At 39.4% G+C, this 15484-nt stretch overlaps 1 protein-coding gene across 1 annotated transcript; it reads left to right on the plus strand.

Annotated features, from left to right (window-relative positions):
- Positions 1-3727: 3727 nt before the first annotated feature.
- On the plus strand, positions 3728-6568 carry LOC114258454 (uncharacterized). The gene is made up of 2 exons (XM_028198405.1): positions 3728-3928; positions 6242-6568. The coding sequence occupies exons 1-2, from the start codon at positions 3728-3730 to the stop codon at positions 6566-6568; spliced, it is 528 nt and encodes a 175-aa protein (XP_028054206.1).
- The last annotated feature ends 8916 nt before the right edge of the window (positions 6569-15484 follow it).

Below are 15484 nucleotides of genomic sequence, written 5' to 3' on the forward strand. Positions count from 1 at the left end.
TTGTTGCCCAGATTTTGGTCTCTTCGCTCGAGCGAGGCTTTTTGCGCTTGAGCGAGCCTTGTGTAAATTGCTTCCTCGCTCGAGCAAGGTTCCTTGTGCTCAAGCGAGGATTGAGGGTCTTCAGGTTTCTTTCTCAGACGCATTTTTTCTGGAAGGGTGAAGTTCTTCGCTTGAGTGAGACTTCTTGCGCTCCAGCGTACGTCTGCGTTTGTGGCAGACCTGAAGCTTTGCATTCTGCGCTCGAGTGACACTTCTTGCCCTCGAGCGAGGTCACATGTTGTGTCTGGTCGCTCGAGCGACAACTCATTCGCTTGAGCGAGCCTCCTGTATATCAGTTCGCAGCAGCTCATCTTTTACATAGATTTTTGTATCTTTTAACCCTAAAACCCTAGATCTGCTTTCCCCCTCTCTAAAGGTCACTCTCTCTCTATATTTTCATCTCCATCCATTGATTTCTACACCCTTGAGCCTTGGTTAAAGAGGTGGAGCACCTTGAGGGCTTCGTGTTGATCCAAACAGATCTTGGTTACAGCTTGTTTGAAGTGTCTCCATTTTCTCCTTTGCTCTCCTAACTTTGAAGTAGGGATATTTTACTCTTTGATATGGGTTTTAACCTAGATATTTGTCATTTTGTATAAATTGAGGGATTTTGGGAGTGATTTGGGTAAAAGTTAAGGTTTGGGCTCTAAACTAAAGAGGGGTTTTCATGTCGATTTACAAATTAACTTTGGGGGTTTGTGTGCGAGGTTTTTTATTGTTGAAATTGTGAGATTTAGATCTATGGGTTGGTGTTTTGGAATAGGGGGAAAATTGCCCTAAGTTGAGTTGAATCAACTATTTGTGTAAATAATGAAATTGGTTTGGGAATTATGAAATTAGGGGAATATGTGATTGAATGGTGTAGTTAGGTTTGATAAATCACACACCTATAAAAAGTTGATAAATTATCTGTTGATAGATTTACTTATCTGTTTAGAAATATCTGTTTAGAAATATCTGTTGGGCTTTCCGGTGAAGGATAGCTATGATTGTTGTAGAAAATGCATAAGGATTAGGAAGATTGAAACTAATCAATTGAATTATGTCATTGAGTGTAACGGTTTGATTAAACCATTGAATATGTGAATTGATTAGTCATTGTATATGACAACGTGTTTAAATATATTGTATATGTATCATTGTTTGGGAGGAGATATGGGATGTACTCCATTGTGTGGGAGGAGAGAGGGGATGGACTCCATTGAGAATTAAGTTGGCCGGAGTGTCCAGGGTGAAAGTCCCGAAATCTTATGTGTTTATGGGTGCCGGTTCCCTCGGATGTGATTCCGTAAAATGGCAAGAAATAGAAGTATTGGATTGATGAATGTATTGAATTGTGAACTATTGAGTTGTAGTCTCATATTGGTTGTAGTCTCATATTGGTTGTTTTGATAATAATGAATTTGGTTAATAGATTTACTCGAAATGGATGAATGGAAATGAATTGAGGTATTGGTTATCGATATTAAATGGCCTTGAAAAGAATATATGTTGGTTAAGAATATTACACATTTATCTGATGCTTATATCTCAGTTAAATCTCATATATTGTTTTAGCACGTCTCTACTGGGCTTTGGCTCACCCTACTTGGGAAACCATTTTCAGGTATAGGTGAGCACCGTAGGGAGCACCAGTTCTATTTGCAAAGAAAAAGGACGGAACACTAAGATTGTGCATAGATTATCGGCAACTCAATCGGGTGACGATTAAGAACCAATATCCACTTCCACGGATTGATGACCTTTTTAACCAACTTCGAGGTTCAAAGTGTTATTCAAAGATTGATCTTAGATTTGGCTATCACCAATTGCAGGTCGCAGATGATGATATACCAAAAACTGCTTTCCAAATCTGATATGGCCATTACAAATTTGTGGTAATGCCCTTTGGATTAACCAATGCACCAGCCGTGTTCATGAGCTTGATGAATAAGATTTTTACTCCATACTTGGACTGGTTTGTGGTGGTGTTTATTGATGACATTCTAGTTTATTCATCGTTTGAAGAAGAACACGAGCAATGCTTGAGAGTGGTTCTCCAGGTTCTAAGAGACAACGAGCTGTACGCGAAAGCAAGTAAATTCTAGTTCTGGTTGAATGAAGTCAAATTTTTGGGACACATTGTGTCTGAGCATGGGATTGCAGTAGACCCGATCAAGGTAGAAGCAGTATTAAATTAGAAGTAACCAACCTCAATATTCGAAGTTCGCAGTTTCTTAGGGTTGGCCAGCTATTACCGACTGTTTATTCAAGATTTTTCCAAGCTGGCTAAGCCGATGACTCGCCTAACACAAAAAGGAGTAAAATACGATTGGAATGAAGCATGTGAACGATCCTTTCAAGAACTCAAAAGGAGATTGACTAGTGCCCCAATACTCATCATTCCGAAGTGAGACATAGGATATACAGTATATTGTGACGCGTCTAAGGATGGGTTAGGTTGTGTGTTAATGCAAAAGGGGAAGGTGGTGGCTTATGTCCCCAGGAAACTAAAATCGCATGAAAAGAATTATCCGACACACGATCTAGAGTTGGCAACGATAGTTTTTGTGTTAATGCAATGGCGTCATTATTTGTATGGTGAACAATTTGAGATTTTCACGGACCATAAGAGCTTGAAGTATTTGTTTACGTAGAAGGACTTGAACATGAGACAAAGACGGTGGCTAGAATATCTCGAAGATTACCATTTTACTCTATCTTACCATCTTGGCAAAGCTAACGTAGTGGTGGATACCCTGAGTTGCAAGAACCGGGGAATTATTACTAGCTTGGCACTCAAGGAATGGAACATGGTCGGAACACTTAATGAGTTTGGAGTACAGATGAAAGCTTAGGACGAGAAGGTATACCTTGGTGCTCAAATTGTTACGCCCAAATTATAGAACGAGGTAATAGAGTTACAGAAGTATGATAAGGTAGCGGCGTGCATAAAAGCGCGAATAGCATCCGGCGATCCTATACCTGATTGGATGATTCACTCAGATGGAAGTTTGAGACATCAGGGCAGAGTGTTTGTACTACAAGATGAGTTGCTTAGAGAAAAAGTTCTGAAAGAGTTCTATCATTCAGTGTTCGCAGTGCACCCAAGAGAGACGAAAATGTACCAAGACTTAAAACGCCAATACTGGTGGAATGGAATAAAGAAAGATGTGGCTTAATTCATAGCCAGATGCCTTACGTATTAGCAAGTAAAGGCAGAACACCAGCGACTTGGAGGGATGCTTCAGCCCTTGCCGATATTAGAATGGAATGGGAGCATGTAACAATGGACTTTGTCACTGGACTACCCAGGTCACCTAGAGGACATAATGCTATATGGGTTATAGTTGATCGTTTGACGAAAACTACACACTTTTTGCCATATAAACTCTTGGACACTTTGATATCACTGAGTCATCTCTATATTAAAGAAATTGTCCCATTACACAGAATTCCTATATCAATTGTGTCAGACTGGGACCCGCTTTTCACCTCCCGATTCTGGGGAAGCTTACAAGAGGCGCTAGGGAGCGAATTATGTTTTAGTACCGCCTTTCATCCTCAAATTGATGGATAGTCAGAACGTACCATTCAGACTTTAGAGGACATGTTAAGAGCTTGTGTGATGGATTTCAAGGGGAATTGGGAGTGACACCTACCGTTGGTAGAGTTCACAAACAATAATAGTTTCCAGGCCAGCATTGACATGGCTCCATTCGAAGCACTGTATAGTTGGCCTTCCAGATCACCAATTTGTTGGACTAAAGTTGGAGAAGCGAGTCTATTGGGCCCAGAGATCGTGCAAGAAACTACAGAAAAGGTGAAACTTATTCGACAAAGATTAGTGGCAGCTCAAGATCGTCAGAAGAGTTATGCAGATAAGAGGAGAAGACCTCTAACTTTCAGTGTCAGTGATCATGTTTTCTTGAAAATTCAGCTCACCCAGGGATCATCTGTTTTGGAAAGAAAGGAAAATTATCACCTCGATATATCGAACCTATAGCGATCCCGGTTTTCCCCCGTCATATAATGTGTTCCAGACTTAGGTTCCATAGTTGGTTGTTGTTGTCTATATCTTGTTTCCATCCTTTAATTCCTTGTATTTGAGTTTTGGCATGTGTTGGGTAAGATTGGAACAGGTTGGTTGGGTGTTTGAACAAATGGTTGCTGCCCAGATTTAGGTTCCTTCGCTTGAGAGAGGCTTTTGTCGCTCGAGCAAGCATTGGGTTTTAGTTCCTTCGCTCGAGCTAGGGTTCCTTAGCTTGAGCGAGATTTGTGTGGTGTGTCTCTTGCGCTCGAGCGTGCATTATTGCGCTCGAGCGTGCGTCTGCGTCTTAGAAAAACCTGAAGGTTGGTATTCTTTGCTCGAGCAAGGCTTTTGTCGCTTGAGTGAGCGAGCTCTATGTTTTTTGTTCCTTTGCTCGAGCGAGCACTCTTGCGCTCGAGCGTGCGTCTGGGTTGCAGACATGAAGCTTCTCATTTTTTGCTTGAGCGACTCTTTTTATGCTCGAGCGAGGTCCATTTGTGTCTGGTCGCTCGAGCGACCACTTCTTCGCTCGAGCGAGCCCTATTTATATCAGTTTGTAGCAGTGGGTTTATATATCACTTTTTCATCTCCATTTCTCTCCAAACCCTAGATTCGACACACACTCTCTCTCTATACACTTCTTCTCTCTACAAATACACTTAATCTAGAGGGTTTCTACCATACTTTCTTTATAAAAAGGGTGGAGTGTCGCGTGGGCTACACTTTGATCTGAAAAATATTAGATTTAGAGCATCTTGGGTTCCTCTCTTCATCTCCTTCGAGTCTCTGCATTTGAGGTAGGGATAAATCTACTTATTTCTATAAGTTTTAACATAAATGTTGGGCATTTGTATAAATGTAGAGATTTTGGAAGTTTTGGGAAGTTAGGGTTTGATTTGAAATCATAAAAGAGGGGCTTCTTGGTTTTGGACTCTATTGTGAATTTTAGGTTTTGAAATGGGGTTATGTGTGTATAATTGATGAAATTGAGCTTTAGAAGTGTTATTTGAGAAAGAAGGAAAAATACCCTAATTGGGATGATATGAATTATTTGTCAAAATAATGGAATTAACTATGGGAATATGTAATTGAGTTGGAAATGATGAAATTGGGAGAAAATGTAATTAATTGGTGTAGTTGGATTGAAAATCGCTTACCTATGGAAAATGTATTAATTTATCTGTTTGATAAATTTAAATTATCTGTTTAGAGATAACTGTTTGGGCTATCGGTGGAGGATAACTATGATTGTTATAGAGTTGCATGATGATTAGGTAAACTGAAACTAATCAATTGAATTATGTCATTGAATATGACGGTTGGATTAACACATAGAATATGTGCTTTAATTGATCATTGTATATGATAAAGTATTTAAATGCATTGCATATGTATTTTATTTGGGAGGAGAAATGGGATGTACTCCACAGTTTGGGAGGAGATAAGGGATGGATTCCATTGATAATTAAGTTGGCCGGAGTGTCCATGGTGAAAGTCTCGAAACCTTATATACATCTAAATGATGTTGATGATTGAAGTGTTGATAACATGAGTTGTAATCTCATTTTGAATTGTTGATGAATTGAAGTGTTGTCTTTATGAGTTGTAGTCTTATTTTGAATTGTTGATGAATTGAAGTGTTGTTTTTATGAGTTGTAGTCTCATTTGAATTACTTGGATAAATGAACCATGTCAATAAAGTGAATTGGAAATATAATGAAATTGGCTTGAAAGATGGATAACAATGTTGATGGGTTATAGAAATGGTGTAAATCGATGTACATGTGTTGAACATTTATCAGATGCTAATGTTTTAGTTATTTCTTATATTTGGTTTAGCATATCTCTATTGGGCTTTGGCTCGCCCTTTATGGGATATCATTTTCAGGTACAGGAGACATGTAGCCTCCAAGGACCTAGCTTGGGTGTTATAGAGGCAACAGGCTTCTATTGTTAATATTTCATTTGTGTTACATGTTTTTATTTCCAAGCCAAGGGCTTTAATTGTAAAGGGCTTTTGACTCTCTCTTGTTGTAACCAAGTGTTGACTGGGAAAGTTGTAAGCCCGCAGGGCATTTACTATTGTTGTCAACATGTAACATCTTTTGTAGAAAACACTCTGATGAATGAATGTATTTTATTTTCTTATGTCTATGGATATTATGAATGATTGATTTATGCTTTTATTTTGAGGGCGTTACAGGACCCTTCGAGATACTTCAGAAAATTGGAGAGGTTGCGTACAAATTGACTTTACCCCCACAGTTGGCTGGAGTACATGATGTTTTCCATGTATCTATGTTGCGGAAGTACATAATTCACCCTTCTCACATCATGAACTGGGAAGAAATCCAACTCAATGAAGACGTTACCTTTGAGGAGGAACTCGTGGTAATTATGGACAGACAAGAAAAGAACTTGCGAGGAAAAACAATTCAACTTCTTAAGATACTCTGGCGTCACCATGGTATTGAAGAGTTCATCTGGTGTGAAGACGCGATACAGGCAAATTATCCATAACTATTTGAGACGTGAGGTGTGATTTAATTTCGAGGATGAAATTTATTTAAGGGGGATAGGTTGTAGAGACCCTAATGTTTGGTAACTACACTTGAAACCCTACGCCTTAGGTTAATAGCATTTTAGCCCCAAGTTCCATAAAAGTCTGCATAATGGCCCAATAAAGAATATTTTTAAATCCTAGAACACCACTTTATAATTAGAAATACCCTAACATTTGGCTTTTATTTATTTTACCTCCTAGTTTCTATATTTGTTTAGCCTAGTTGCATATTTACTAATTCTTTGAATCTTTATTAATTAAATAGCCATAAATATCTTTAAATAAATAGTTTTATTATTTATTTGAGCAAATTAGTGGAAAAATATCTAGATATTTATAAGTTTTCTTAGTCATTAAGCTAGAAGGGTAGAATGGTCTTTCTAACCCAAATTCATGGCTTATAAATTGGGATCATTGTCTTAATTTCCACTCTCACGTTTCAGCAGCCCAGGGAGAGGGTGAGAGAGGGAGAGTGTGATTAGGGGAAGTAGAGAAGAAGAAAAAAAAAAAAAAAAAGAGAAAAGGAAGAAAATGTGACTCAAGAAGGTAAGAACACATCTCCCTTCTCTTCCCCAGTTCTTTCCCCCATCTCATCCTATTGTTTAGATGCCCTCTTGTGTTTCATATTAGTGTTAAATAGGGTTTGGTGTGTATGAAAGTGTGGGTATGAGTTAGTAATATTGTCTTGCAAATTTGTCAAATTAGGCACTGCTGTAACTTCTCAAATTTAAAAGAAATATCAAATTTATTTATTTATCAAATCTGAATTTCGTGTAGGCTATTTGGTGTTTTTAGAGCTTGTGATAATTTTATTAGCCCCTAATTGTGTGTTTTTAGGGCTTGGATATTTTGTTTAAAAATCTGGTCCCGAGTCTCTGAAAAACAGTCCACTTCTTGCAATTTTATAAAATTTCAAAAAAATCATCTCATGTTGGTTCTTCTATCAAAATTTAGGATTCTGAGTCCTCTTTCCAATGGAATTTATTTGGGTGAAAATCATCGGGTAGATTGAGAGGAAAGCTAGTTTTCCTAAAGGGTGACAAATCTGGACAGGTTTTCAAATATAGCTTATAGATGAATTTCTGGAGGTGCTGTGAAAATTCTGAGAATTGCCACTAAAATTAGACAGGTTGATTATTATTTATGTGCAATTTCAGCCCCTAATTTGACCTGGAAGTATTTTTACCAAAGCATTATTGTTAGCTCTACAGAAGTGAATAGTGCTGGAAATTGTGTTTTATTGTGTTATTTGTCTCTAAGTGTTTCAAAGCATTCCTAATGTTGTTTTTTTGCTTTACCATACTTATGTATGCTTATCATGGGTTATATTTCCTCTCTTATGTTTGTCTCATGCTCTTTTATGTGACTAACTTGCTTAGCAAAATATCTAATAAACGGGAAATGGAAAGAGATTGCTAATGGGCGACGTTCACCCTTGTGTTTTAAAATGATTTATGTAATATACATATGAATGACATGAATTATGATGGGATTAATACCAAATGAGCTAAGTCTTGCGCAAGCAATCTAAGCAAGCCCCTAGGTTGACACAGATGTATTCAGACTCTATGCGGTGGTTTCAGGGTGTAAGCGAGTCCTTTGGTATGGTATGTGCAGGGTGTAAGCGAGCCTTAGGCACGATTTGGGTGTAAGCGAGCCCACTTGTTTGGTCGTCCCTTTTGAAATCCATCAATGTCGCTAACCGGTAAATAACCGGGAGGTGAGCATCGGTGGTAAGGTCTGCAAAGCAGCAAAAGGGGGAGTTCTGAGTAGTCTGGTGTTCAGCCTTGTGGTTTAGTAAAAAGATCTCTTTGGGGGATTCTAGATATCTAGTTTAACTACTAATCCATAGAACGTATGTTATGTTACCCGATTTGTTATGTGTATGGTAGATTGGTTGATAGAAGATATGGGTGTGTGTGTGTTTTTACTGAGTATTCCAAACTCATGGCGTGTCATGCCAGGTGAGGAAGCAGTTTACGATGGTGAAAGTTATCCCAAAGGCAACCAAGATGAAATGTTGGAGCCGTGGTTCACTTGAAGACTTAGACTAGTAGTTTTTTTTGTACTTTGACTTTTGGTGTGACAGTGTTTGTAATCCTATTGCGGACCACAAATGAATTAATTATGGTATTAGCTTTGCTTATATGTGTATATTAAGATGTTTTGGTTATCTATCCTGTTTGAGTTGTATTTTGTACTTTTTTTTTTTTTTTAATGATCATGAATTTTGGGGTGTTACATCTTGCTTCTTAAAGGTCCATCCAATGCTATTGTCTTAGAGGAGGCATGCCTTCATTACCTGAAAATGTTATTCCCAAATAGGGAGAGTGTAGACACCCCATTTTGACCGACCTTAAGACTCAGACGTCATCGTTTGAGCACACGGTGATCGCGCATGTTTGTGCTCGTTTCGAGTTTTCGGGGTTTTCGGCTGAGTGCCGTGCCTCTGGGCCTTTGAACTCTTTGTGTTTTGGCTTGGTTTGTAGACCATGCCTTATTTTCCCTTGCCTGGAGGGAGAGAGAGGTCTGTAGACCACTTTTCCCTCTTATAGGCTAGTTCTGGTTTCCGGAGCCTTCAGCCGAGCGCCTTGTCTTGCTTCCTTTTTGGTTTGGTTTTGAACCAAACCTTGTTTTCCTTTCCCTGGAGGGAGAGAGGGGTCTTGCAGACCACTTTTCCCTCCTGTAGACTAGTTTCTGATTTTCGAAGCTTTCGGCCGCGCGCCTTGTCTCGGGACCGCTTACCGTTCTCCTTTTGGCCTGGTTTTCAAACCATGCCTTGTTGCCTTGGTCTAGAGGGACACAGAGGTCGTGGAGACCACTTTTCCCTCGTAGACCACTTTTGGTGCCCGTAGACTAGTTTTCGAGGCTTTCGACTGCGCGCCTCGACCCCCGGACTCTTGTCTTGCATCCTTTTTGGTTTGTTTTTGGCACAAACCTTGTTTTCCTTGCCTGGAGAGTGGAATGAGGGTTGGTGTGACAACCCTCACCACTGATTAGTGCTAATCCATGATTAAGCATGTTAACTGACTGATTGACTAAATTACTAAATTGATTGATTGATTGTGCTAGTTGAAATGCAATTCTATATGTTGACTGTTAAATTAACTGTTCATGTTTTATGCTTTAAACTGCAAATTGAAGGCCGTATCGGCGGCTGAATCTGAAATTGATTGATGTTTTGTGCTAATTAAGATTTATATAATTTTATGGTATATTTAATTGGAATGTGATTTGGTATGATTAAATTAGATTAAATATTGATAAATTACATAAGTTGGCTTTATGTACTAAAATGCCATCTAGTGGGCCACTTCACTAATATTGTTGAAAGCTTAGTCTTGTATCTCATTCTTGTTCATCCTTGAGAGACCAAACCGAGAGAAAGAGTGAGAGAGGAGAAACTTAGCTTCATTTGAGAATTGGCTTGGAAACTAGAAGAATTGAAGGCTAATTGTGCAATTTGAGCTTGTATATCTTGCATTCTAGACCTAAGGTAGAACATTTACCTTCTTGTTTGTGAATTTAAGTTAATTCTTGCATGGCTCATGGTAATTTAGTCATCTAAGTCTAGAATTGGTTTACAATGTTGAATTGAGAGCTAGATCATGCATGCATGTATATATTTTGAAGTTTAAAGTTGTTTTCATGGAAATTCCTCACATGCATGCCCATATTATTGTTGTAGTCCATGAATTCATCTTGTTATAGAAAGAATTGGCTCATTTGTTCATGTTTTGGAAGCTTGAAGTTGATTTAATTCATACATGTTATGTTTTACATCATGTTCATGGAATTTGTTTGAATTTGTGTTCAATTGAACTACCTTTGGGCCTTGATTTTACAAATTGAGCTTTGAATCATGTTAAACTATGAATTTACAAGTGTTTTCTAGAAAATTGGCCCAAGGGGATCGAATTTGATGCATTAAAACTTGATTTTGAGCTTGAGGTTCAAATCTGGAAATTCCAGATTTTGGACTCCCGCTCCAGCGGCGTAAGTGGCGCTCGAGCGAGAAATTCGTGTATCCAGCACTTTTGTTGTGTTTACAGTCCGCTCGAGCGGGGTTTTGCACGCTCAAGCGAGGACTTGTGTCACACGCTTGAGCGGGTGTCGAGCGCCCATCGAGCGTGATTTTCACACATCTAGTACTTTTGCAGTATGCTCGAGCGGAAAAGTTTACGCTCGAGCGGAGCCTTTTGTTTGCATGTACGCTCGAGCGGGGAAACCCACGCTCGAGCGGGACCTCTGTTTTCTGAAAATTCTGAAAATATTTTTAAAGTACATCTTTGCATCCTTATTTCATTCTAGGCATTCTTAGGCCTAGTTTAAGGCATTTTAATGAGGATATTGATGTAGAACCACACTGAGGCAAATTAGGGATTAAGTTATTATTTTCCCAACTGTATAGCTCAGTGTGTGTTCACTCTGTAACTGTGTAAGGTTGGCATCCGAGGACGCGTACTAGCTTATCTGTAGCCCAGAACTCTGTGAGTAACATTGTTGTAAAGATATGTTCAATTGAGATTATTTTCTGAACAAATGACTGTACTGTTTTATGAAATGACACTGTTTACTGAATGAATGTTTGTCCTATTTGTGAACTGTATTCGTGGCATCCATAGCAATATACTATTACTGAACTGTTACTGCTACTGTTACAGAGATCTCTGTCGGTCCCCACATTTGGAACCATTACTGATGGCCATTATTGACTGCTCGGTCTGTTAAGACCTACTGTACAGTTTTGCTATTGGGTGTACCACATATGACTATTATAGTTTCAGAATTACTGTGTGGCATAATTTATGAGCCACAAACTGAACGACTGATATACTATTTAAATGACTGTTTTCAATACTGAAAGGACATTCATTCTTAACTTCTTTACGCATATGTTATTCACTGGGCTTTAGCTCACTGCTCATATATATATGTGGGTGTACAGGCACCGGACCGCTGCTAGAAACGTCAAGGTAAACTCCAGTTTTGTCAAGCCAACCAACATGCCTCAATGAGAGGTTCCAAGTCCTTCAAGCTAGGGCTTTTGGGGTGTTTTGGTTTTCCCCCTTTTTGTTTATGTTCTGTATAGATTGAATGATGTTGTACTGTACTGTTCTAATAGAGATTAAGTCCCTGTCCTGAATGATTGTATATATTGTACATACTGTTTTGGGACTGATTGTATATATATATATGAAAAGTCTTTTTGCATACAGACTGTCACAGCTCATTGGACATCTTTTAATTACTGTTTTGGTTTCTGCCAGTCCCTGTACTCTGTATTACTGTATTACTGTTAAGCAGGCCTTCGGTAATCTCGGATTACTGGCTGGTTACGGTACTAAACCCATAGGGGCGGGTTTGGGTCGTGACAGAGTGGTATCAGAGCGATACTAAACCACGAGTTATACCGCACACACGTGTCCAAATGAGCTATAGGATGTCCTAGAAAAGTAAATAGGGCATTGCATGAATATTGATAAGTGTGTGTGGCCAAGACATGAATATCTGTGCTAATGTGCTTAAGTATGCAACTGCCTATATTTATAATTACCATAATTGTCTATAGTGAAATGGATAACGCAAGAACTACTGATGAATCTAAATCATCTGAGGCCAGAATGACAAGGCTAGAGAGAACAGTGGAAATGTTGACTAAGGCCTTAAGGCTGCAACAACAGAACCAACAGCCCCCACATCCTCCAGTACAGCCAGAGCCACCTATTAATGATGATATAATAGCTCTGACACAGAAGTTTAGTAAGATGAAACCATCATCCTTTCAGGGAGGCCTTGAACCCTTAAAGGCCAAAGCGTGGGTGCTCGAAACAGAAAAGTTATTTGAAGTCTTTCCGTACTCTGAAGCACACAAAGTGCTACTGGCTACCTTCACCTTACAAGAAGAGGCCAGAAGGTGGTGGATGCTAGTCCGTGACACCGACACCGTTATGACTTGGGCCCAGTTTAAAGGAGCCTTCTTTGAGAAATACTTCCCACAGTGTGTCAGGGACAGAAATGTGACTAAATTTGAACAACTGAAACAAGGTACCATGTCCGTGGCTGAGTATGAGTCAAAATTTACAGAACTTGCCCGTTATGCACCACACATGGTTGACGCTGACTACAAGAAGGCCAGGAAGTTTGAAGGCGGCGTTAATGTGGAAATACTGGACAGAATTAATGTTTTGAAACTGTTGGAGTATGTGGATGTTCTCGACCAAGCAATCATGGCTGAGTTGAACATCGAGACACTGAAACAGACTGAAACACCAGCGTCTGAATGGCGTGGTAAAAGACGAGGCTTCAAGTTTAAGAAAGGCAGAAATAATTCATCGAACAAAAAGCAGAATACAGGGTCAATGACTAGTTCTAGTCAAGGGAACCGTTCTATACCGCCTTGCTCCGAATGTGGTAAGAACCATAAGGGGGTTTGTTATAAATTATCTGGTGCTTGTTATAGGTGTGGCAAGGTGGGCTACATGGTCAAAGATTGCCCTTCTACTCCCCAAGGCAATAGCAAAGCTACATCAAGCACAGCAGCATCAACTACTCCACCGAAACCCAACTCCAAAGCTACTGGGAAAGAGCCTATGAGGCAAGGTCGAGTGTTCACACTCGTACCGGGAAACGTTCAAAATACCGAGACCGTCGTGTCAGGTATACTCTCAATTTGTGCTCAAAATGCGTATGTTTTGATTGATTCGGGGTCTACACATTCATATGTATCGCATGCTTTTTCGCGAAAATTGAATAGACCATTGGAACCCATGAACTATCTGTTAGCTGTATCTTCACCTGTTGGGGGATCCATGACTTGTGCTTATATGTACCCTGCATGTGAAATTATTGTTGGGGATGTCCATCTGTATATTGATTTACTGCCATTGAATATAGATCATTTTGTTGTGATATTGAGAATGGATTGGTTAACAAAATACCATGCTACCATAGATTGTGTAACAAAACAAGTTATTTTCCGTCCACCCGGACTGCCTGAATTTGTGTTTAACGGAGTTGGAGTAGTACCTCCCCCATACCTGATTTCATCCATGAAAACTTTTAAATTGATTAGAAAAGGATGTAAAGGGTATCTGTGGTCTATATTGACTGTGCCTACTGATGATAAAACTAATGTGGACAGTATTCCTATAGTCAGAGAATTCCCAGATGTTTTCCCAGATGATCTGCCAGGAGATTTGGTCGACAGGGAGATTGAGTTCACCATTGATGTGATTCCGGGTACACAGCCAGTATCTAAAGCTCCTTACAGAATGGCACCGACTGAATTGAGGGAGTTGAAAGTTCAGTTGCAAGAACTGTTAGATAAGAAGTTCATCAGGCCCAGTACTTCACCGTGGGGCGCGCCAGTCTTATTTGTGAAAAAGAAAGACGGCTCACTGAGACTCTGCATTGACTACCGTGAACTGAACAAGGTAACAGTGAAAAATAAATATCCATTGCCTCGCATTGATGATTTATTTGATCAGTTACAGGGCGCCCAAGTGTTCTCCAAAATTGACCTTAGATCTGAATACCACCAGTTGAAAGTCAAGACAGGGGACATAGAAAAGACTGCATTTCGAACGAGGTATGGACACTACGAATTTCTAGTTATGCCTTTCGGAGTTACCAATGTACCTGCTGCATTTATGGATCTTATGAACCGAATTTTTAAACCATTCCTCGATGACCTTATTGGTGTATTCATAGATGACATTTTAATTTATTCCAAAAGCATGGAGGAACATGAACATCATTTGAGAATTGCCCTACAGACCCTAAGAGAACAGAAACTTTATGCTAAACTGACTAAATGTGAATTTTGGCTTGACAATGTTATGTTTTTGGGGCATGTAATCAATAAAGATGGAATTTCAGTTGATCCACAAAAAATTGAAGCAATAGTGGACTGGCCTAGACCGACAAATGTCACCGAAGTCCGGAGTTTTCTAGGCTTAGCCGGGTATTATAGAAGGTTTGTCAAAGACTTCTCCAAAATTGCCCTACCACTGACACAGTTGACTCAGAAGGGGATATCATTTGACTGGATCGATCAGAGGGAATCAGCTTTTCAAGAGTTGAAAACTCGACTAGTGACTGCATCGATTCTCACCTTATCCTCAGGTACGGATGGTTATACTGTATTTAGTGATGCTTCTCATAAGGGTTTGGGGTGTGTTTTAATGTAGAATGGGAAAGTAATTGCGTATGCTTCCCGATAACTGAGACCACATGAAAAGAACTACCCGACCCATGACTTAGAACTTGCCGCAGTGGTGTTTGCACTAAAAATTTAGCGTCACTACCTTTACGGGGCGACATGTGAAGTATACACCGACCACAAAAGTTTAAAGTATTTCTTCACACAGAAAGAACTGAACATGAGGCAGCGGAGATGGTTAGAACTGATTAAAGGCTATGATTTGCAAATTTTGTACCATCCTGGGAAAGCTAATACCGTTGCCGATGCATTGAGTCAGAAATCGATTGGAAATTTAGCCTGTTTACTCACCGGGCAGAAAGAATTGCTATGTGACCTTGAGAGACTTGAAATTGAGATTGTTTTGCGTGAACAAGATGGAACCTTAGCTGCTATTTCTGCTCAACCGGCACTGATTGAAGAGATTAAAGAGAAACAGCAACATGATGACTTTTTGAAGAAGATCATCGAAGAACGGGAATCTAAACCGAGGCCAGATTTCAAATTTGAGAATAATGTGTTGAAATTTCAGGGAAGATTGTGTGTACTGAGTGATCCTGAACCGAAAAGAAGAATTCTGTAAGAGAGCCACAATTCAAAATTGTCTATCCATCCAGGAAATACGAAAATGTATCAAGACTTGAAATTGAATTTCTGGTGGCCGAGAATG

Source organism: Camellia sinensis, chromosome 1, assembly GCF_055761805.1.
Source record: "Camellia sinensis isolate YWXY chromosome 1, ASM5576180v1, whole genome shotgun sequence".
NCBI lineage: Eukaryota > Viridiplantae > Streptophyta > Magnoliopsida > Ericales > Theaceae > Camellia > Camellia sinensis.